This window comes from Mus caroli, chromosome 18 (genome assembly GCF_900094665.2).
Source record: "Mus caroli chromosome 18, CAROLI_EIJ_v1.1, whole genome shotgun sequence".
Lineage (NCBI taxonomy): Eukaryota > Metazoa > Chordata > Mammalia > Rodentia > Muridae > Mus > Mus caroli.
In genome coordinates, this window is record NC_034587.1 from 22,620,140 (window position 1) to 22,644,957 (window position 24,818).

A 24,818-nucleotide genomic window follows, 5' to 3' on the forward strand; every position below is an offset into this window, starting at 1 on the left:
TCCCTCATCCCTCTCTCCCTCCCTCTTCCCACCCTCCCTCTTCCCACCCTCCCTCTTCCCACCCTCCCTTTCTTCCATCCCTTTTGTTGAGTGTTTTATCACAGCAACAAGGAAGGCAAGATATCTTACTACGGCTTTGCTTAGCCGAGCTCCCGCCTCAGTCATCCTCTGCCTTTCCCCTCCCCAGGCTTCCTGGGACTGTTTTCTAGGGGGGCATCATGCTCACTCCTGTTCTCTCTATGGCTGCTCATTGTCACTGTCAGCTGCTTTGAGCCAAGCTGAAGACAGCCTCCTGCCCTAGCAGAATGGCGCTCCCAGAAGATAAGATGAATGTCTGTAGGCCACAGGGCCGAGATGCTCCAGAGGAAGTGGAGAGAAGGAAGAAGGAATAAACACCCATCACATTAATAAGAGTTTTGGAGAAAAGAGGAGCTGAAGCCAGGAGTCTCCAGATGGTGTTTAGTGAAATGACAGTTTGATGCTTAAGAGGAAAAATGGAACTGTGCTATGCTGGGAGCCTGGCTCTTATAAGGTGGGGTGGAGGATGTGGGCACAAGCAGCCTGCTGTGAGGCCTGTGCTCACACAGGCTGATTAGATCTTGTACCAGGTACCAGGAGAGAAGGCAAGTTACCTCCAGGGTATCTGCTCATGGCTCTCTTCAAAGCCTAACTGGTTTCAGGGGTTCAGGTTCCCACCCATATATCCCAATGGCCACAGCTTCTGGGAACTGGCCAGGCTAGTCCTTGTACCAGTGCTTAGATCACACAATCCAGGCAGAGGCTCAGGTGGAGGGGCACGGTTAAACTCTAGTCATCTTTGGTATACATCATATACTCTGAACATGGGGAACAGGGTGGCATACCCATCTGACTTCAGATAGAGAAAGGCTTGCCAAAGAGGGCACTTCCGGGCTGCAGGAAAGCCTGAGCTAGTGGGAATGCCAGGGAATAGATGAAGCAAGGTGGAGATCTGGAGCAGGTGCTACTCTTGGATGCTGCTGTCTGTCAGTGCTAAGATCAGGGCATGGGTAGGTGAGGTCCTATAGCAAGGTCTCAGCTCGTCTGAGAGGAGATGTCTGGGCTCTGCAGTGTTTTGGGGTAGGGAGACCAAGAGGGCAAGAGTCCATTTCTGAGATACAGAGGAACTTGGCTCTGCTAGCCTGGGATCTTCGCTAGGAAGAACTCTGGACCGAGCTAGAAGAAAGGCAGTGCTTTGTTATCGCAGAGTACTCATACCCTTGGGATTCTTGCTCATCAGAGCCAGGGCCATTGTGGAGCAGACTGGAGCCAGCAGAGGCCTGTGGAGCCCATGGGGAGCAGGGGTGGAGTGGAGAGAGTGCGTGACAGGAGTCAAGAAGCTCCAGGCTTCACAATCCATTCTGTTTCCATTTCCCCCCAAGTCACACAGCTGCCAGGGTTCAGACAATGCTGTGATTAGCATTTTAATACATTTCAGAGGACCTTGTCCAAACTGCTTTGGGAATCAGAAATCAAGAGTTTATCTTTGCCTGACTCTACAGAGTCACATTTTCCCCAGTTCCTAGGGAGGCCAAGGAAGGACACATGTATATGCATGTGTTTTGTGTGTGTGGTGTGTGTACACATGTGTGTGTGTGTATGTTACAGCAACAGCAATGTATATTGTGTGTATATGCATGTCATGTTCTCAGGTGTATGTACTCAGATGGGTTTACAAGAGTAACACTGGCTGTGATCTGCATGAATGTGCACATGTGCATGCACAAATACCCCCCCCCCCTTTATATAGTCATGCCTGTTTACATGTGGCTTTGCAATGCAGCTTCATTCAGGGCCATTTACATGGTCTCGGAGAGCTTCACACTGGTTGGAAAGAGGTCAGTGCTGAGTGACTCAGACCGTCCGGCATCTGGGCCTCAGGTTATAGGAAACACATTTCCAGTGCAGCTGCCTGCTGGACCTGATCCACACTTCAAACAATACAGCCTAACAGGATTTTGGCCGTGCGTCATTCCATTTGCACTCCCTCAAACAGTGTTGGCACCCTGGGCTGCCCTGGCAACGTTTTTATAGCTCCAGGTGGGCTGGAGGGAGCTCTTAGTGGGTTAAGGAAGAGGGAGGCTCACAAAGGCAGAACTTTCTCAGGGTGTAGATATGGTATGCTGCCCACTTCCTCTCTACCTGCCTTCTAAGACCCCTTTCAGGTTTCCCAGATCTAGTCTATATACGTTACAATTGTCAAGCATGCCCATCAACTGTTCCACTCCCATCCAGTTTGCTTCTACCGTTCATGTTACATTCCTTCAACCCAGACAAGTAACATTCAGTCGCAAACATCATTTCCAGAAAGCATCTTCCTGGCCCAAGGACCAGGGGACCATCGCTTTCCTTCTGTGGAACCTGGCCTTTGCAAGACTGAGTCAGCTTTTAAGGAGTCGGGCAACACTTCTGGCCCCATTTGGAGTCTGAGCTCAACTAGAAACTGCAGGTCTGAAAACCACGCCAGAACAGCTCAGCTCGTGGGCACTGCTGTGGAAGGGTTCCCTTCCTGTAGTCCTATGGAGTCCCCAGGGCAGCTCTACTCATCCTAGAAGCACAGACAGTGGTATGGAGCTAGAAAGGTATGTCCCCTGCGAAGGAGCCCTAGGAAGTAGCTAGTGGTTCCTTGTAGGTTTGTTTAATATAAATAAATACATACCCTCTATTTATCTCTGGCTGTTAATAAATTCTTGAGTTACTATTAATTAAATAAATTATTAGGGAAGTTCTCATACAAGCAGAGCCACTATGTTAGATCAGCTTGCTTTCAGAGATTTCCTGTTGGCAGGACTCAAAGCTCACACCTGCAGCCGGCCCAGGCACAGGATTTAACTAAATGCAGTCGATAATTAGATCAGTTAACCTTGCAAATTAAAACAAGCACATCACATTAGTTCAGTTTGTCCTAAAAGAAAATATGAAGTTCTCCCAGATAAATTATTTACTAAGAAGAGAGGAAAATACACATGCTGTTGTCCCAGAACCTGGGAGAGGCAGGGGCAAGTGGGGCTCAAATGGGTCTTAGGCAGAGTTTTGCTTTCATGGATCAATCCATTGTGCACCTCATAATGTCAGCTCTCTCTCTCTGACTCTCAGGGTAGAGTACAATGCAACACGGGGACTCACACCTACCAGGGACAGATTTCTTGGGCTGTGACCTGCTTGGTTTGAAAATTTTGAGTTTCTTGTGTCTGAGAGATGCTAAATACTAAGGAGTTGTTGGAATTCTATTAAGTTTGACACTTACTAAGACAAGGTTGAGGATAATTTGGAATTGAAGAGAAAGTGACCATTGAAAATTTCACAGTTCTCTCTCTCTCTCTCCCTCCCTCCCTCCCTCCCTCCCTCCCTCTTACACACATACACACACTCTTTTGAGAAGGGTCTCATGGTGCTCACACTGGCTCTGAACTCACTATGTAGCTGAAGATGACCTTGAACCTGCGATCCTCCCGCTTCCACCTCCTTAATTCTGAGAGTACAGGTTTGTGGCACCACACCAGTTTTGTTTTGGGGATCAAATCCAGAACCTGTGCGTGCTAGGCAGACACTCTACTAACTGAACTACACTCCCGGCTCTAGCACACAAAACATTGATGGCCAAGTGAGTGCAGACAAAAATGACTATTTGTCCATATATGTCTAAGAGATTAATGTTTTTTGTTTGTTTGTTTGATTGTCACCTGGGGTGCTAAGGATTAACCTTGGGCTCCACATATATACTAGGCCAATACTCCATCACTGAGCCACATCTCCAGAATTTTTATGGGTTTTTATTTTGAGATAGGAAGTTACCTAGGATGACCTTAACTTGCTTTGTATTCCAAGCAGGCTTTGATTTTGTGATCCTCCTGCCTCAGCTTCCCAAGTAGCTGAAATTACAGAGGCCCAACCTCACCATGCTCAACGGAGAATAGTGTTTTCAAGTACTATACTTGTGCTATGTGATAGCAGTACTGTGCTAATTACACATGCTTTGTATTTGTTCTTTAAAGCGGGCTTGGCAGGACATTAACTTGGAAGCACTGTTGGACTGTCTACTCCGAAGTAATAAAACTCCTCAGAGCACACCCCTTAATACAGATGCTAATGGAGTTTGTGTCCTACCCACTCTTGTAAATTACAGTGGATTCCCTCAGTCTGTCAATCATGAATAAAGGTCTTACTACAGAGCCAGCCAAGACGCAGCAACTCACAGAGCTGTGACCAACTGTGTCTGCATTTCCACAGCTGGATTCAAAATGGGAGCAGGCGGGTGATGCTAAGGTTCTGTCCAACTCTAATTTTCAGAGCTTCTATGATTCTTAGGAGAGATACAATGGCAGAGAAGCATTTTAGTCATGACATTGAGCTTCTTAATCCTAAAAGGAAGAAGCAAGGTTTTTTGATGGGTTGAATGAGAAGGACACCCAGCATTTCTAAGGCTGAAGTACCAGGGAGGATACAAGAAAGACATTTACAGTGCAGGAGTCCAGGCTAGGCCTACCTTCTGCACTCCTGTTTATGAAAGAGTCTATTTGTTCTCTTTTATTACAAATCCATGTCAAAGAAACTCCACAAATAGTGCTAAGAGAGGACCCAGGGCAGTTCTGTGTGGCTGGTACTGTTGTACAGATTTCCCCCACAGGTGGGCATAGCTTTTCATGTGTCAAGGGAGTGCAACATCCCCCAGCAGCTCTAGAGGCTCAGGGAGAGCCTCATTTCCTTTTTACCTTCGACCAGCATGATCTTTTGAGAATCAAGGGATGTGACTCTTCCAGGTACATAATCAGTGTCACTTCAGTGTGTCACAGGAGTGCCATTTCTGCTTACTGAGTCTGTCCTTCGGAAGGGAAACTGAGGCGAGCCACTCACAGTGCCCAGCTCCCATTTCTGATGACCCTCCCCCATCAGGATTTCACATCGGGTCTCCATCTGCATAGGCTGTACAATGGTGAATGGTCACTTTCCTAGTTGGGACACTTCTGCAGTACCCAAGAATCCAAAGGAAAGGGACCATATTCCTCACTGGATGGCAACCTCCTCCTGAATAATAAAGCCACCCCAACCCCTTTCTGAGTAAACTTCTTGTTGCAACCCCTCTTCCTTTCTCCTTGCCTTTGTTCATGCTGCCATCTCTTGGGCATGCTATCTCCAGGTTCTCTTGTCCACCTACAACCTTCACATCCTTCAAAGGCTGTGCCATTGTGCCCGGCCACAGTGATTTGCTGAAGAGACTCAATGAATAGTCACTGCTTCTCAGTACTCCTGAACCATGTGAGCTCTGAATTGCAGCCCGAGTCTCAATCCATTGTCCTCTAATTGCTTGGCATGTACACCTTTCCTCTTCTGCAGAAGGGAAGCCCCAAGGGGAGGCGGGGGTCCTTGCCCTCTCCTGCTTCCATCTGCCAAACAGCACCCAGCGCAGGGCCACGCTCCTGGTGGGTGCTCAGGAAACACTTACTGAATTGAATTAAAAACCTTCTCGCAGGCCCTGAGCGGTTCCAGCTGTCGGGTGCCAGCTGTCAGGGCTGCCGGGAGAGGCTGAATGCATATTCATCTCAGATGCTCTGTCTCCCTGTCTTGAAGGGCCTGCTGGTCCCTTCCAACCATTCAGGGGACTGGAAATGCTCCTGATTCTGGAGTCTCCTGGGCTCCCTTTACTTCTTTGCTGGTGAAAAGTTTGTGAACCAGAGTTGGAGATGGAAATGTGTGTTTCTCACACAGGGATCACTCATTTCATTAGGACAAAAACCTAACTAACAACTCCCCCGAGGCACAAATAGAATGATCTCAAATTGTTCTGCAAACATAGGCAAGCCCCAGCATGATCAGGAGGGTGCAGCCATATTCCATGTCACCACATCCATTTTATGGGTGTGGCTTGAAGGTTTTCTTTGTGACCACCCTGGGCTGGGTTGTATGGCTGGTAGTTTGTGGCTATGTCATCAAGGGAAATGGGAGCAGAGGTGGGTCTGAAAAGATCAAGGGAGTAGACAGAATATCAACAGGTCAGTGGGCACCTCCTCTGTGTGTAACATATATCATATTCTCCATAGGCTGTCCTTGTACAAACACACCACTGGCTCTGAGAAGTGAAATGACTAGCCCCAGGTCACACAGCTCAGAGTGATGGAGGTGGTATTGGAAGCCATATTGTGTGAGTGTGGACCCTAAGCTTGCTCAACTAGCAGGAGTTTTATTGACACACAGGGTTTGAGTGTCCTTTTATAAAGAGGCAATTAGTAGGACTGGATTGGAGGATTATATCAGTTCTGATGAAGTGGGAACTGACAATGGGAAAGCAAAGGGGAATCTTTGGGACCTTCAGTTAGAGTCAGACTTATTTGTTACATTGTCCTCTGTGACCTGTCCCACTTCCTGGGTCACTTGGACCTCTTGTAGGGGCAGCTGACTGGCCATTGTGCACAGTGTTGACAGGCTAATGAGTTCTTGTCCATGGTGCTGATTGTTCCCAGAGGAGAGCCCGAGTGGGTCCTGTCCATGGTGCTGACCTACATCAGAGGATGGCCTGTGTTTGTTTTGTCTATGGTGTTGACTGAATCCCAAGAGAGGTCTTAAGGAATAGAGAGCAGAGCCGGTCAGCCTTCCTGGCTCATCACAGTCTGGCTGGGGTAAGGCTAGCCAGTTCGTGGTCTGAATTCAAGACTCATGTAGTTTGTGAGTGGGGTTACAATATTGCTCTATCCAGTTTGCTTTCCTGTAACCTCTGCCCGTCTCTATCAGTCTGGGGGCAAAGTTTACTGGTCCCTGCCCATAAGGTGCACTCCTGTTTCCTTTATAAACATAAGCACTTATGATTGTGGATCTGTGACATGACCCTGGTTATTGAGGCATATATTGGTGTCTATTGGACAGGGAACCTCAGGGAAGCTTTTTGCATTTCTGATAAGGGATGGAGGCAGCAGGCTCTTCCTTTTTCTGGTAAAGATATGATGCACTGAGCCAGAAAAATCACTGGTTGACAACAAGAGAGAAAACTTATCCTGACATTGTTATACAGATGAACCAACACCAGAGTCTGTGTTATGGATAGCTGTGTAGTCATTCCTCTGCATGATGGCACTGTCTTTGGCCTTGTGCAGTTCTGTTTTGTTGATGGTGTTGATGTCCTGGCTAAACCTATGCTTAACCATGCAGCCTTGGGAAAGCCTCTTCTCATTTTTCTCTTGTGAACAACAGCACTGGTGGAGATATTTGTAGAGCACATGGATCATTGAGCTCTCAGTGAACGGTGATTCTTACCATGACTGGAGAGACAAGATTCCACACCTGCCCTCCTATTTGAGAGCATTCTGCCAGGCTTCAGACAGCAGAAGCAGACAGAACTCTGCCCAGAAACTCTGCCATTCTCACCTCATTGACAGTGGCCGTACTCACAGATGCCAGCACTTGCATGTTTGGACTAAAGGTCTCCCCTGGACAAGGATTTTTCCCCCTGGACAATCATTTTGCCACCACACCTCAGGCTAGGCTTGGGAATGTCAAACTCCTTCATGGTAATTAATTCCTTAGGATTTTGTTCCATTGTGGAAGGTACAGTTTGAGTGTCATGAGTCAGGCATGTGAAGTATGACCCAAGACTCTTCTAACAAAGCTCTAACCATGCTGTTGCAGAGATCTTGTAGTCTGATCTCCACATTTAGCCTGGAAGATTCAAACAACAGGGAGCTTTGTATGGGTGATAGTGGCCTCAGAATGTTCTACAGATAATACCAGGAGTATGAAGTGAGGCTCTGAAGCTCTTTGGGGATTCTGGCATTCAGTCAGGAAGTTGCAGAAAGTTTCTGAGGGATTTAGAAGTAGGGGACTTTCTGAGCCTGAAGCCAGAGTATGTATAGGATCTTGGGCAGCTCACTTGCCTGGAGACGATGGGCACTCACTGGATGTAAAGGCCTGGAGATTAAAGAATGAAGTGTAAGAAATGCCCTGCACTCTCTAAACACCTCTACATTCTCAGTCCTGAGTGGAAGAAAGTTCAGATTTCCATTCCCCAAAACCTTACATATTTGTTTTGCTACCTGCTATAGATTTGATGTTGAACGTCCCTAAATGTCCTCGAGCTAGCACAGTGTAGAAGTGGAGTCTTTAAGGTTGGGGTCTATGGGAGGTCTTTAGGAAACTAGGGACTGTGTTGTATAAGACCTCTCCTTCCTTTTTGTCCTCCTGTGCTGTTAATCTATGTGGTTCTGTTTCTTCATGACAGGTTGGTTTGCTGTGAGTCCAGAAGCAACGGACCAATTGACAATGGGTAGAACATCCCAAATAGCATATTTTATTATAGTGATGGAAAGCTAACAAACATGCCACTCTTCCAATTCCTCCTGCCTTACACACCCATCAGAATTCTGCTTTCCCAATCCATGGACAATTTCTAGTCATGATGGCTTATTGCCATTATATTTCTCTGAAAAAAAAAAAAGCAGATAAAACAGGTCAAATAGTCCAAGTTGCATATTTGAACCATTTTATATTTTTATTATCCTCTATTTCAAATGTGAATTAGGAATCATAGATTGCACTGCTGCAAAGGACTCTGGAGGTCATCCGTACTCACATCATTGTTTTGTCACTAATAATTAGACTTGAGTTATTTATAGTGATTTTCAGCATATAAAGGGCTCACACACGTGACTTCATTATAGAAAATAGGAAACCCAGACCCTAGTCATACCGAAGGATGACATCTTCACAGGCTGTTGATATCTCAAGGGAGGAGTTGGGTGTTTGACTTCATTTGGTCTCCTCTCTTCTGGACACAGAATTAGGTACAGGGCTCTGGGTCAAACTCTTGACTTGTGCCCACTTGGCCACCATGAGAGAAAGCCACCTTTCTGGCACCCCCTGGTGGTTGCCTGAGGGCATACCATAAATGTGTTTGATCCTGATATGCTTTTACACCACCAGAGACTTGGAGGCCCTAGAAAGGCCTCATTCCATTGAACACTGGCGCTTTTCTTGCTACAACTATTTTCATGAGGACTTTGATAAAGAACAATATTACTGTTTGCCATCACCACCTGGGGTTGCTTATCTTTGATGGTTCAAGGCAGCCTGCAGTTCTGGAACCCCACTGGTCCAAAAGACAGAGGAATCTTGTCCTCTGTTCACCCACACAAATGCTCTCTAAAAGGAACAAAACCCCCAGTCCCAAAGCACATTCGGCCAGAAGTAGCAGCTCACACAGAAATCCCGTGTCTTGGTCTTGCTTTCTGAAGAAAGGCACAGGCTGTGTAGCAACCTCAGGCTCCCTCTCCTGAGGACACATACCTCACACCACACACACCCACACTCACACCCTCACCAGTTGTGGCTCCTGGGATCAATGCTTCTTCCTTGTAGCCTTTCTTCCATGCACCCAACACTACAAAGCTAGGGTTGTTTTCTTTCCAAGCCTACCCAACAGGGAAATCTAAGCTGGAAATCTAGGGTGAATGTAGGTGGTAAAGGGGCTTGTGATGACTGACCTGGTTGTGTGTCCTTATGAAATGCCATGGTCAGAAAGGACACTCTGCAGAGAGAGAGAGAGAGAGNAGAGAGAGAGAGAGAGAGAGAGAGAGAGAGAGAGAGAGAGAGAGAGAGAGAGAGAGAACGAGAACCTTTCATGGATCCCCATGCCTTCTTCTGACTCAGGCAAGGCAAGCACTGGTGACTGTGTCTCTGGATGTGAAATGTGATGTTAATAGGGGACTCTGGGACTAATGAGCACTGCTGGGTGACTCTGGGAACTACAAATCTCACACGGACAGAGTCTGTACAGAGAACCCACATCAGGCTTAGGACTTGAGGGTGAGTGGAAATTGTCCAGAAAATGGCAACTGAAATAGAAAACAGAGGCCCCTGAAGTAAGGTGATGAGTGTGAAGAACTTTGGGGGTCTGGGGAATCCAGGAAGGGGTTGGCCTTTGGCTGGGTTTTCTGAGTGACAGAAAGCAAAGATGACAAGAGCTTTGCCTCACAGGGCACAGGGATAGCCTTGATTATCCTTTGGAGAAGGTACCAGTAAAGCAAGGGTCTGGAAGTAAGTGGCTACCACTAGGGATGGTATTCCTCAAGCAGTCTGATTTATCTTTCTGGAACCACCAGATACTTTCCATTACTATCACATTATGAACATCTTTAGCCAAACACAGTTTTGCTAATTTTGTTCTGTATTGAACCTGGGACAAGATATCTGTACTGTATCACAATGGACCAGCGATGCTGCAAATGGCAACATGCCTCTCTGGACGCTTCAAAGTGAACAGAGTGCAGAGGTGGGATGACTGTTGAGAATCCAGCTTTGGGTCTGGGTAGGAGTACCAGGGAGGGATTTGTCTAACCTTCGCTTCACCAACATTTGCCATCTATGGGGACGGTGGTGGAGGGCACAAGATAAAAATCATTGTAGCAAAGGGATACGGGGCTGCCCACAAAGCTGACAGACTGGCATCCTACCTGGGTGGGAAGGAGTCTTCCAAAGGGAGAGGCTGTAGGCCACCCCATGGATGAGTCTTGTAGGTTTGGGTTCCTGATCCATTCCTGTCATGAGAAAACTCTCAGCTCATGTCATACAGATGATTGGTTCCACGTGAGTCAAAGGAGAGAGCAGAGCTTTCCCACTCACCCCTTTATTCTGTCTTCTTCAGCGATGTGTGGAATGCTGGCTCTCTTATTATTAGAAATATGAAGAATGTCAGAATTAGAAGGGATTCCAGAGGCAAACAACCTAGAAGGTGGCTCTGGGGAGGATATTAGATGAGCAGGAGTCACATGGATTGTTTTGACAGCTGTACATAAACCTAGATCCCCAGGCCTCATCCATTTACTCACACACCTTCTTGAATCCAGCCCCATGGTAAAGGGCATAGGTGTTTTATGGCTCATAGAGTGTCTTACCAGCCACAGCACATAGCCAGGCCTGGACTTTGCTTTGGATGTCTCAGGGTCCACAGTCATTTATGTGATAAACTTATGTGAACTTCAAAAGCCAGTGTGTTCAAAGCAGTGAAGAAATGGCACATCTAGGAGGGAGGTACATGAGCAAAGCCCTGGCCTGGGGAGCACTCAAGCTCTTTCTACAGGAGAGGAGAGCAGGGTCTGCAATAGCGGTAGTGGAACATAGGGCTGAAGGAAGAAAGGCAAGCCATGTTGCTGTAGGTATATCTCTCAGCACAGCTGACACTGTCTCTGCATAGAAAGTCCCTTGGCTCTCCTCCTGAGGCTCTAGCACTCCCTTCATGTGGACATTGCCTTCTGGATAATGGGATCAGATTTGTGCCACATAGCAAAGGGATGCTGGTCTGCACGTAAGCCTGACACATGGGCTTTCTGTTGGGGTGGGAGAGGGTCTCCCAAAGCGGGAGGTGCTGGAGAGCTCCCCAGTGGATAAGCTTAGGATGTCTGGGATTTTATTATTTTTCTGTCATGAGCAAATTCTCAGGTCATGTCACTCAGATCATTTATTTCATGTCACTCAAAGTAGAGAGCAGAGCTGGAAATGGTCTTGGGCTGAGTCTGCCCTGAGGGCTACAACATAAGTCAGCATCACCAGCTTTGTGCTAAGAGGTAGGAGATGGGCTTGGCTGTTCCAGCTGTTCACACCTTTTAAATGTATGCTCTTCACCATAACCTCCAGCTCCTCCCATCATGAGGACCATTGGACTTGTCCTCAAAGTGAATGAGGACCAGACACTAAGAGGGAATGCTCAGCCTCTGAGCTTGCTGTCTTTCCTTTCTTCTACACCATCTTTGGCCCTTGGAGGGTTTCTCTTCCTTGGCACAACAACATTTGGGGAACCAGATGATCACTGGGGAGACTCTTACCTGCATTTCAAAATATATAGACTAATACACTAATATATGTGGCTACCCCTCACAGATGCCAGGATCATCTTCAGACAATGCCCAATGTTCTTTGGGTACTAAATTGTATACCTAAGGTCCACCATCTAAAGGACAGATGGAAAATTCTCTTTAAGGACTATAGGAAAGAAAATGACATGTCACTCATTTTCCCCACATGTCTCAGGCCACACTGAAGATCATTTTTCCTTCTGCCATGGAATACTCCAAGGTAGTGTGTTGTTCATTGTTACAGATTAAACTGTGCTCGTGCCAGAAAGAATGAAGTCTTACCTGTGAGTGAGAATGTGTTAGAGACAGGATCTTTACAGAGAACTTAGATAAGGTCCTTGGGATGGGTCATAATCTAATATGACTGGTGTCTTTAGACGTGAAACACAGAAATAGTAGACCAAGGACTATAAGACAAAACAACAGACAGAACACCTGTAGTCAACAGAGCCTCAGATCTAAAAGCTAAAAGAGAGGCATAGGAGACATTGTCCTTAAGCCCTCAGGAGGAACTGACCCTACAGGCATCTTGGTTTGTGAATCAAGAATCAAGATATGTTTTTGTGGCTAAAGCTTCCAGTTGGTGGTATTTTACCATCCTGTCCCTAAGCTAACACACTTAGCCAGAAAGACAGCAGGAGGAGCATGTGAGTCTGGCTGTGACACTACTGTCTCAAACAGAGACAAAGAAGGTGGCGGAGATTGTGAGAGAAGACACAGGTCATGGCAAGACACAGATTCACTACACAGAGACATACCCGACACTTCCTGCAAGACAGACAAGTAGAAATATATCACATTTCTAAACCGAAATGCTTTGATTATGCCGATCACCAGGAGTTGTAAAACTACCTCGGAGAATTCACAGCCGCTGAGCATGCTAACTCTTCCCTTCATAAATTCGTCTCTAGTTTCTGTTATCATATCACTCTCTCTGGGGACCCCAGGCTTGTCATCATTTGCCCTTTATAATTTATTCATCTTCTTGCCTCTATCCTTTCTACTTATCATTCATCTTTACAGTTGTACATAAAATTAGATGGATCCTTCAATGGCAGGGCAGTTCGAGAGGGAGAGGGGCCTCATTAGGGAAGCCCCCTTGAAGGTTGACGGACGTCCTACTAGAGCCTTGTACATGTGCCAAGATGGGGTAAGTAAAAGGAGCCATGAGGTAAGGAAAGGAGGGAGAGAAGACACCGAGAGGACAGGAAGAATGAGGGGGGTGAAAATGAAAGGCAAAGAGAGGATATCCATAGGGGAGAACAGGAGGAAACAGGTCAGAGATGTGAGAAAAAAATTAAGTGAAATCAAGAGCAAGGGAGACTAGAGGCAGACACCAGAAGGACTACAGTGCAAAGGCTCCACCCAAACCTTATATCTGGTGAATTTTCCATCTTATTAGCCTTCTTAACAAACTCACAGAAGGTCACCCTAATTTGCCATGGAAATGACAAGCCCTGTACCACAATGATCTGAGTTGGTGAGTGTGGATGGTAGGGGCATTGCCTGTCTCCTGTGTGTCTTCATGGGGTGGGTGGAAGGCAACAGCATGTGTTAGTTGTCCAGTGAGGTTACAAAAGCCCGTCTTTAACTAGCAGATTGGTGTTTCGTTGTTTACCGAGAAGAAACAGCTAGCTTCCAGCACACCAGCTCCCCACCACACAGCTTCCTCCTCATTGCCTTCAGGCCTCCTGCTAACTGGACTCAGTCCCCCACTTTTCCCAGCTCTGGCCAAGAAACTTTCTGCTGTTGAAGGAGTTTTTCTGGCTACCTCTCATCACAATCTCTGCATTTCCCTAGTCAGAGCTTCGTCCCTAGGCCCCATATTCCTAACTTTGGAAACAGATGGGTTCTCCCTGGAAGACTATCCCCTGCAAAGCCCCAAAGGCTGGAGCAGCTGGGACTCTGCAGTGGGGCTGTGTTTTAAGGCATGCAGTTCTTCCACAGGGCCTCCTGTGCACTCCCAGATTCTGCCCAGCTCTCAGAGATGATAAGGGGCATGAACACCTCCCTTTCAGGTGGGCTATTTGGTCAGGCTTCTGCCATGCTGTGCATGCACAGCGTTAGGCTGTTTCTTGGTCCTCTAACATAGTCATATGACTCCAAACTCCCTTCCTACCTGGTCATATTCTGAAGGAAACCTGAAATCCACCCATAGCCATGTTTGTCACTTTTAAAGTTCTAAAGCAATTGACAGCACTATCAGAAGTGAGGAACTTGGATGGTAGGGGGAGATCTAGAAATATTTATCAATTTTGTGATTAAGATCATTGTGTCTCCCATTCAGTGTGGTTTTGAAAAGCGTCCAAGGCAAGGGAGGTGACATGCAGCATCATGCGTATCATCTAATACTTAGCAAGTATTCCCTGTGAATGCTAAGGAGTTGACTATGAGCTACTTTAAGAGCGCTGTATCTTAAACTCTATGGTCTCTCATTATTGGTTATATTTATGTGTGTAGCTTCTGTCCCCATATGGATGGGCAACTCCAAGAGGGAAGAGGATGTTTTGGAAAATAAACATGAACGATAGAAGGAACTATGTCTTCAGAAAGTCAGACTGGCAGCCAGAAAAGAGTGAAGAGAAGAGAGATGGGAGAGAGTTAGAAAGATGAGAGAAGAGAGAGAGAGAAAGAGAGAGAGAGAGAGAGAGAGAGAGAGAGAGAGAGAGAGAGAGAGAGAGAGAAGCAAAAAGAGATATCATAAAGTGCATTATGTCGACTTTCTCATGAGGCTTCATGGTTTAGTAATCCCACTACTGAAATCATGACACATTCAAGAATAATAATCCAGTTGTAACACAGTGGTCAAGGAGATGAGTCTATTAGACTGATTTCCAGAGAAACTGGCCTCTGATTCAGACAAACACTCAATGGTGACTTGTTTCCTAAAATTCTAGTTATCCCAAGAAAAAAGTTTAGCTTTCCTGTTCTCCTGGATGAAGGTGAATGAGGAGTGGCCCTGGTCCAGCTGCTGCTGCTGTGCTGCTGCTGTTAGCTGCTGCTGTGGTGTGTGCATGTGCCCTTATGTGCCTTTGTGTACAACAATGTGTTATTTTTCTAGCTGGAAAGGGATGCTGGGGACTTTGTAACTTGCTGGGAAGCAGAATGTGGTGCCTGTCCCAGCTTTTGCTACTATCGCTCTTCAGTAAGAAAGTAGAGGGCTGGTTTTCATGGATTGATTTTAATGGATTCTGAAGTCTGGAAAAGTGCCTAAATTGCTGATGTTACCAGTTCTCCAGGTTCTTTTGCTTTTTTTTCAATTTCATTCTCCTTAGTCAGATATGGAGGGTGCTCACTGGGGCACCTAACATGGCCACCTCAGTCAAGAAGAGGTTTCTCCTGTGCCTTGCTTCTAGCTGCACAGGCATACATAAGCACAGCCTCCACACTCAGGAACACATGATTTGGCTGAAGAACATTTTGCTTGGACCTCTCCCTGCATTTGCTGGTGCCATACTTCCTCTGATCTCCAAGGAGAAAACCAGCTCACAATAATAATGGCAGTTCTGCTTTTCCTGATCAAAAATGACTCCACTTTAGAGCATAATTTTACCTGGTCATTTTGTTTTCCGTTTGTCTGCCTTCGAGTTTGTGTGGGGACAATGTGTTCTCAGAACCTGTAGCTGCTGCTCTATTTTTCCTCTCTGTGTGAGCTCCTCCTGCCTAGAGAATGGTATGACGAGGTTTGTGAAATTCTCCGGAATCTTTGGAGGAAAGGATGGCGTTCCCGGCAGCGAAGGAAACTCTGGGTTGTGTCTGACTCCCACCAGAGGCATCCACTTTCACCCCGTCTCTGCCAACAGACATTCATGATTCTTTTTGCCTTTTTCTCCCAGACTTGCCCAACTTGTCTTTGTGATAAAATGCCACTGGATCTCCCAGTATAAAGGATTAACGCAGATTATGGGGAATGCTGTTAATTATCGGTGGAAGGGGGGCTGGTGCCTCGCTCCAACGTGCTCCTGATTTCCCCTGGGCCTTTCTGCCTGGTAATAAGCCTTCTTTAATCTGGCAGGCCCCTTGGCGAAATCAGCACCACGGACAGTGATATTGATTGCTTCTGAGAAACCATCACAGCTGCTCAACCAAATTACCTTTGATATGTGACCTTTAATGTAATTACTGCAACATCAAAGTATTTCTATAAATTATTAAAGAACTAATACACTTCATCATTTAGCTATTCTATTATATGTAAAATAAACAACCGCGAGTTAAGGTTAGATCTGGTACAATCCACAGTCGTTTTTCCCTTTTTCAAAAATCCTAACCCTCCTCCCACCATCTCTCTTTCTGTTTCCCCATCTGATTCCGGCTTTTAGCCATTATGAAACTCCCCAGCAATCTCTCTCAAGCTGATGGAGGGCCTCCAATAACAATGTGGTATTTTCTATTCCATTTGGGTGGCTCTCAAATATCTATCACCCCCCCCCCCAAACAAAGTGCCATAAACACTTTATTAATCAGCACAAACCTTTCTGAGAAACCTTTGACTATCTTACAATATGGCTTTATGCGTCACGCATAACGTGGAGCACATTTCTGCCATCCCACAGAGAGCATCCAGAAAGTATTACTATAATATATGTGCATGTAGTCGCGCCACTAAAAAACCAACTGGGAACGGCCACCCTGCCAAAGCCCCGCTCCACACAAAATCTGTGCGCGCCTGCATTTCCATACATTTGCATCCGCGGCTATGTTATTAAGATGACTCAGCCCCGTGCTTTGCAATCACAAATACCAAAATACAATACAAAGGCTGTCATAATGGAAGGAAGGGCCTGTGTAATCCCACATTCTCGACCCAAAGCCTTAACTAAAGACCTCTGAAGCAAGGGGGAATGGGATAGAGGTAGTTGCTGTTTCAGCCTGTGGTTTACCATTGGCTCTTGTCTACCTGGTTAACCTTTCCTGCTGTGGGGCAGAAATGGAAACCTATGTTTACATATGGTTTGCTTGGTAAGAATGTAAACACGCATGTCCTAAGCATAGGCGTGCATAAATCGAGAACACACGTGCTTCCCAGCAGCGCCCACTGTATACGCCTGCATATTTACAAATCCTTTAAGCTATGCCCACATACACACATCTTTCCATTTATCTTTAGATGCTCAGCAGCTGTATATTTCCTAACCCTCCAACCCAATCTCTCTGAACCCACAGGAGAGACCGCGCAGACCCTTGACCCGAGGGACACTTCTTATTTTATGGTGATGAACTAGCCTCGATAATAGCCACGGCTGATATCACACCCAGTTAGGGGGGCCATAAATAATTCTCTTCTCCCCCGCGCAGAAGCTATAAACCAGGGCCAAGGCGCGATAGTTTATCAAAGACGAGGGCTGGCTCCTTAAATAAACCGCGGTGATCTCACTGGCGGCGGCGGGGAGGCGCCCCTCCTATCGCGGCCCGAAGCTAGGGAACCGCTGTGGCAGGACCCCAGCGGGGCCCTGCTGGATGCTCTTGGGAACAAGGCGAGCATCGGAGGCATCGCCCGACAGTGCGCAGCTCCAGGCCCGGGACATGCAGCGCCCCGCCCCGGGCCGTGTGCGCTTTAGCTGCACCTGGGCTCCGGGCCACCGCCAAAAGCCTCCCCCGTCGGGTCTGGACGGCCAGGAGCCGCAGCGACGGGCGTTTCCGAGCTCCGTACCCACGGCCCCTGCACCCTCCCCTGGGCGCGAGCTCGGGGGCTCAGCGGGAGGCAGCCCGGGCCGCGGGGTCCCTGCTGTCCCCGCCCCGCGCGTCGCTGCCCGACCTCCCGAAGTCGCCCCCTGTCGGCGCGCGGTCGGCTGCGCCGCGGCCGGCGCCACTTACCCCGGGCAGGGTCTTCTGCTCGTGCAGCGCGCTCTGGGCCTTCAGCGCTGACTCACGCTCGCAGTAGGTGAGGAAAGCGCAGCCTGGGAGGGAAGCAAGCGGCGACAAGGGTCAGTGGGGGCGCCCCCAGCCAGGCCCGGCCCGCCGCCGCGCCCTGCCGCCCGCCCCACTCGCCCGCCCTCCTGGCTCGTCACCGCTCTCCCCACCTCGCTCTTTCCTGGGCTCTCTCCTAGGAGCTTCCGTGCCCCTCGGTCTCCCGTCTTTCTGCTTCGTCTTCCTCCGTGGCTTTTTCTATTTTGCTCCCTCCGCGGAGTCCTCCCCACTCCTCACGCCCCCCTTCTCAGCCCGTGGGTCTCTTCCTGTCCTTGCGCCCTAGTGCTTCAGGCGTCTCTGCCGTCTCCCCACTCCCTGTCAGTGTTGTTTTTAATCAGTTTCAACGCTAGCCCCTACACCTCTCAGAAGGGGCAGTTTTCCCTTTTAGCTCCCCTGGCTGTTCTTGCCTGAGCCTCCTTACTTGATCTGGTACCCCCAGGAGTACAAGTGTCAGGGACCTTCCAGATGAAGGCCAGAGCAGGTCAGTTGTCTTAATCAAACGAATAGGGTTGTCATATGTCCTTTGTGTTCTCGTCCCCAGTTCCTGCTGTCAAAGCTGTGTTGAGGGTCTTCACACGCCTAGTCTGAAGGTTTCTTGGGCTAACAAACCCACTGAGGCCTACCCGTGGTCTGCCTCTAACTCCTCGAGGACAGCTTTGCCTCATACCTACTCGCCTGCGTCTTCTTGAATTAAAAGAACTGAGCATGCTCTCCAAAGTCCTGTCCACTTCTCCCTCCCCAGCCATTGTAACAACCCCACTCCACTGCTTGTGTCAGGGACTCTAGAGTGTTCTGAGCGGTGCAACCTGCTTGCTGGAGGGTTCAGTGCCCCTCTGTAGGTACTGTAACACAGGAACAGAATGTTTGGTGACTAGCTACAGGGAACTCGTCCTCTGTCTGCGGGTATGAATGCAGCTTGCCTGATCTGCAAAACTAGTTGGAAGCCACAGTAAAAACTGTAAAGGCGGTCTTTGGCTAAAACAGGCTTACCTGCAAAGCCATCCATGACCCTACCCTCGAGAAAGGACCGGCAGGGTAGACACCCCACTTGCCTCCCTTGCTCCTTCTAGTCCCCCTCCATTTTTTTTGTGATTAGTCTATCATCGCCACGGTTACCGCCCCAACTCAGTCCCTTTCATGAATCTCCTTGAAGCAGTTTCTGACTGCTCCAGTCCCTTCTTGGGCTCCATCCTTTCCTGTTCATCACATGCCTTCTGGTTCTTCGAAGGCCATTTACTTAGTGAATGTGGACTCTGTGCTAGACTCAGGCTCTTTTCTCCGGAGGCTCTCCAGCTGGCAGTGACTGTCTGGTACACACTACATACAGTTCTAGTCATTAGGCTTGTTGTGGCCACTTGATGCAGAGTCCCCCACAATATCCTCTCCTGTGCCTTACTATCAAGCTCTTTAGCCACTAACCTCTGTTCCTCCTCTTCTGATATAGAAATAGATCCCTCTCCCTTGTCTTTGAGGGCTGGCGAGATGGGCAGGAAGGGAACATGTGTGTGAAGAGGAAACAGAGATAAAAAAAGGAAATAGATCTTGGGAGACAGAAGCTCCCATTCCAGGGCTGGCTCTACCTCCTGCCAAGGAGTCTCCATGCTGTCTGTCCTCCCTCCCCTGGACCAGGCCCACACTGCCCCTCCTCCCTCCTCTCCCTCCTCTTCCCTCCTGGTCACTGGCAGACGGTTATTGATGGAGACACAGGCTACTGAAATGAATAGCGGTCAGAGGCCCTGTGACGTCGTCCCTCGTGCTGCCGCCTGCCTCTCCCAGGGGCGTCTTTCCTCCTGTTCCCTTGTCCCCTTGTTGGCCTTGTCTTCTGCCTGCTACAGAGAGGCAGCTAGCGCCTCAGCTGCATGCAGGCGAGCCAGCTAGGGACAAGGTCAGGGGTAGGTTTGGAGAGAAAGAGGAAGTAAGAAAAGGAGAAGCAGGAAGTGACCATACTGTTTTCACAGCCCAGAATAATAAAGTACAGTTTCCAGAAGGGGAATCTGTTGCTTTGGTCCAGCTCTCAGGATTCTCTTCCAGTGTTTTTTTTTTTTTTTTTTTTTTTTTTTTTTTTTGAGAACTCCCCAAGCTCTGCCATCTACCCGAGTCCTTTAGGAACCCCCTCTCAGGACAGTGACCTTCCCCTGCCATTTCCATCTCTGAATTCACTGCCTGCCCATAGTTCTTCCCTTGCNGAGAGAAAGAGGAAGTAAGAAAAGGAGAAGCAGGAAGTGACCATACTGTTTTCACAGCCCAGAATAATAAAGTACAGTTTCCAGAAGGGGAATCTATTTCTTTGGTCCAGCTCTCAGGATTCTCTTCCCTTTTTTTTTTTTTTTTTTTTTTTTTTTTTTTTTTTTGAGAAACCCCAGAGCTCTGCCATGTACCCGAGTCCTTTAGGAACCCCCTCTCAGGACAGTGACCTTCCCCTGCCATTTCCATCTCTGAATTCACTGCCTGCCCATAGTTCTTCCCTTGCTCACTCCCTGGCTCCTGTACCCTTTCTCATCTTAGTGAGGCATGTTCTATCTTAGATCCTTTTTCTACAGTGACTGCTTCCTCACAGCGCCCCTTCTACCAGCCTGGCCCGCTTCCTCCTGCACTTCCTTCAAGCATCTGTCAGATGTGATCTCCTCCATCACTTCTTCAGCCCGGCTACTCACCACCACCATCCCAACCTCCAGCACAGTCATCTCCCCTGACCTTTTGCCCTATTTCCTTTCCTATTTGTCACCCAGTACTCCCTGACATTAATATCTATTTGCTCATTGATTGGCAATCTCCTAGTGCTCAGATGAGGGCAGGAACCCCATCTGGTTCTGTGTCCGCTTACTTCTCTTTGCTCAGAACAGGGCAGAGGTGCCTTACTTATTGAGAGCACTGAAGCCCAAACACCTTGGCTAACTTGTTGGAGGGCCATAGGCAGTAGTGATGGAGGGGTTGCAGAGACGTGTTCAGAAGCTGTCAAGAGCTACCTTAGGCCCCACGGATGATATAACGTGCTGGACTTCCTTTGTAGTGGCAGAGTCTGAGGTTGCTTTGAGGGAGAGCGGGTGGGTCACTGCAGGTTGCTTTTTCCTTCCTGTAGGCTCCCAAATCTGGCCTGACAGTACACTCATATCCGTCTTCTGGAATTCCTTGAAAAAGCTAATCCACAGTTTGTTCAGAAGAGCCCTGTACCAGCCACAGGTCACTCAGGGCTTCTTCTTCTTTTTTTTTTTCCTGAACCACAGGTTCCTTATCTATCTTATATCTAACCTGGGGGCAGTAATCCCTCTTAGAAGCTTGTAGGGAGATCTGCTAACCAGTGGTTGTTAACCAAAGCTGAATGCAGGCCTTGTGAGACTTGCTGCAGATACGTGTTCCGTCTTGTGATGTAGGAAGTACGGAAGGGCAGAGCACGTTCCTTCATCCCCTGCCCCATCACTCTACCTCATTGTGAGGAAGGTCCAGCGCTACACGGAAGCCTCTGGTCCTTCTCTAGCCATCTCCCGGCAGTTGGATTTGGACTTCCCTTTGCAGCAGGAGAGATTAGTGTGCTCATTCAAGGCTTTTTGAGGAAGACAGATACGGATAAGCTGCTCTTAATGCCAAATCCAGACCGCAAGGAAGGACTAGCTTGTGCCCTGGCTGAGATGAGAGCAGAGCCCTAGGGATGGCAGCTTTGGTAGAGAGGAGGCTAGAGGAGGAGAGCTTGCCCTCACAGGATACTCTACATAACCATGGGTTTAGGGTGGAGGCCAAGGTGGGATCCTAGGAGCCAAGCCTTATCAGACACTGGCACAGTTCACCTATTTCGGAACGGAGCAGAGGTACTCGTAGCTTCCACCTGAGCAGCTAGCTGTTACAGCCCATTGTTCACTGCTCCACCTTGGGTTTCTGAGCTGTGAAGCTGGGATGGCTTGGAGGATGTACTTTTCAGTCTCAGCCTGGCAGCTACTAAGTCAGCCAAACCCACTGTCTTAGAATGCATAGTGGATCCTTCAGAGCGATCTCTGCAGAGGCCGTTTGTGAATTCACAGTGTGGGTGGCAAGCAGATCCTGTTGTGGAGTAGCTATAACTGCACACGATGTGTGGGTCTAGTCACAGGGCTTCCTTTGGGGACCTTAAAGGTTCTGAGAAGGGTGTGTCCTTGCTGTTATGGGACCTGTGACATAAAGGTTCCTCCTGGCTTTCAGGCCCAGTCATCCTCTCCAAGTTCTAATCCTACAAGCGTATGGTCTGGTGCTCGTGCTTTGAGAGGAGAGGGCCATAGTCCATTGTGGCTGTTAGGAGTAGGGGGAAAAGGAAACAAAACTGAAAACTAAAAAAAAATGTCACCAAGGCAAGGCAAGAGCACTTCTATTTTAAAACTGAATACTCTACAGTAGCTAAAAAGGTAAAACGATCCTTAATGTACCAACACAGAAAGCAGCGTCATCAGAGAGGAGAAACAAATTGTATGCTAATGGATGCCATGGATACACATCAGAGGCATATCCCACTCCTTCCGTCTGTACTCTTGTCTGTATTTACAGGCAAAGTTGCAAGGAGCTGAACGCAGGAGCATGAGGTGCTGATGGGGCATGCATCCCTGTGGTGATTCTACACTTTTTGTTTGGTTTGACACATTTAGACTCAGACTGTATTCACAGATCACTTGCATAATTAACTTTCAAAAAAAAAAAGCCCAATCTGTGTGAGAAGAAGAGAACGGAGTGAAAGTGGGGTAGATGAGTGTAAGTAACACGGAATGCAGGACCCACAGCCTGTGCTGAAGAGACAGACAGATTGTCAGGCGTCAGCTTTATTGCAAACACAGCCTGAGGACAATCCTCTGGTAATGGGGCAGATACCCTGCTACATCAACGTCTCTTTTATGCTGGGACTGGACAGTGCAGGTCTGAGCTTTGGAGCAATTTCTCTGCCTGGCAAGCTATAAGTGTAAATAAGTTTGGTTCAGAGATCTGAGTAAGAGGGGTTGGTGTTTGGGGAATGGAGTCCAGAATAGGAGAGCCAGTTCCTCTGAGAGTGTTGCCAGACTCTCTGGTCTCTTGAGATCTTCTCAGGTGTATGGCCTGAAGTAAGAAACTACTACTCAAGTGGCCCAGGGAATCTTTGAGTGAGCCATGACATCACCCCAAGCTCTCATCTTTCTACCCTTTTCCACCAGCTCCTTGCTGATCTTCTGGCCTTCAAGGGCCCCCACACTCTCTCTTCTCTCTGCAGTTAAAGCATTGGACTGAGCAGAATAGAGCCCCAGTCTGTCAGAGAGAAAAGGAACTTTGGAAACCATCTGGCCGAGAGTGTGGACAGAGAAATAACATACTGGGAGAGAAACTGATGACCTAGGCTCCTCCTCTTCCTCACAGCTGGAGGTGGCCCTCCTCTGTTGGCACACCCTGACCTGCCTGTGCTCTGGCACTCTGCTAGCCTGGGATTGCTTGTCTTTATATAGCCACCTAACCTTTTCAGGCTGCCCGTTTCTATTTACTCACCCTTCCATTTGCCAATTTAATGTCTTGTGTCTTTGAACAGACTGCCATCCTGTGAGAGTGGAGACACCATCTTTATATCTCTCAGATTAGGTGGAAGGCTGAGAGACCAAAAGCATAAAAAGAAAAAAAAAGAGGGGCAAGAGACCCATGACTGAAGCCGGAAGAGAGATGGGGAACCTTGGGACATAAACACAGGAAGAAAGGAAGGAATAAAACAACATAGCCCAGGTACAAGAATCCAGCTGGGAAGAGATAGGCAGAATGGGGGTGTCGAGGCATGGGCAGGAGAAGTTGTGGGTAAGGGTGTCTACCTTTCTCTAGCAGAGCAGCCTACTACCCACCATGAGCTAAGGGGCATTGGTGGTGCCTGGAAAAGTGGGTGGAGCCTTCTTCCACGTGGGGGAAAACCACAGTGCAGCAGAATTAATTGTACCGAGATGATGGCAGTAATTTACAAAGCCCCCGTGAGCCGGGATAAAAGGCCCTTGTCATTGTGAAGTGAAGGAAGAACAATTTCCTGCCCAACTCGAACAGGGCTGAAGCCTGGGGTGTAATCATCACGGAAGGAAAGGCTCCCGATGTGATGGGCTCCCCTTCCTCCCCCCGCAACCAGGCCTCGGCTTCCTACTAATTGAATTACAGAATTAGTCAGAGGAAGGTGGCCTTAGAATAGGAAGATCTAGACTTTAATAAAACATCAGGTCTTTCAGGCCCTGGAATCAGCTGGTTTGGAGGAAGTAGGAGAGAACTGGGAGGGGGGGAGATCAGAAGAACACGGGGTCTCAGGGGACTGACCAGTCTGACCCAAGGGATGAAGTGAGAAGTGAAAGGAGAAACAGAGGATTCAGGAAGAGGATTCGGGGCTGCAAATGCATCACCTGGTTTTGCAAGCACATTAACAAAAGGCTTTTTCATGCAAAGCAGGGCATGTTGAAGCATACTGGCCCTGTGTACCCACAGGGTGTGCTGTTCCAGGAGGCTCTGTCTCCGGTCTGGATCTATTGGGCCTGCCGTGAAGCCTGAAACTCCATCCTCAGACCACCACCAACCCAGTCCCAGAATGCTCCTGAATTTCCCCTTGGGATTTAATAGCAATGTAGATCTGTGCTGAGAAGTGATATTCATATTATAGGTGGACAAAGCGAAGAAGAAAACGTCAGAAAGTTTCCCCAGAGAGGTTACTGGCCTTCTGGGGCCACATTTTTCTACTATCTCCCCATGTTCTGGGTCCTACACCCTTCCCCTACCTGCCGGTCTGTCCTAAACCTGTACCTCCTTCCAGAGCCATCTCTTGGGTGCTGGTCCAACCCACCTGCCTTTCATAAGGTGCAGACTTCCACGTAGCTTTACCTTGAACACCGTTCATGCTCTGCACTAGGAGTGAGCTGCTCTGCACTAAGAAAGGGCCCAGAAATCAGGGGAGTGAGCAGGAAAAAGTGAGTCACAAGCACTACTCCACTTACCTTTCCACCCACCCACTGTGCCATCTTCTTAAGATCCCTTCTGATAGCTCCTAGGACATACATAACTCTTTCCATGGGTACGATCTGACCCTCTCCTTCTTTGCTTCTATGTTCCATCCCAATA

At 48.1% G+C, this 24,818-nt stretch overlaps 1 protein-coding gene across 50 annotated transcripts in view; it reads right to left on the bottom strand.

The window, feature by feature from the left end:
* The window catches only part of Celf4 (CUGBP Elav-like family member 4), a 277,295-nt gene that overhangs the window by 181,874 nt on the left and 70,603 nt on the right, over nucleotides 1-24,818 (bottom strand). For 48 of the 50 annotated variants that reach the window (XR_003835449.1, XR_003835443.1, XR_003835447.1 and 45 more), the window contains exon 2: nucleotides 17,670-17,752. Coding sequence is in view for 40 of the 50 variants with exons in the window: in XM_029471950.1 (XP_029327810.1) it covers nucleotides 17,670-17,752 (83 nt within the window). In the remaining 10 variants the exon portion in view is untranslated. Of the gene's footprint in view, nucleotides 1-17,669; nucleotides 17,753-17,875; nucleotides 18,006-24,818 lie in introns of those variants that run through there. The other 2 variants (XM_029471952.1, XM_029471951.1) reach the window with 2 other exon arrangements.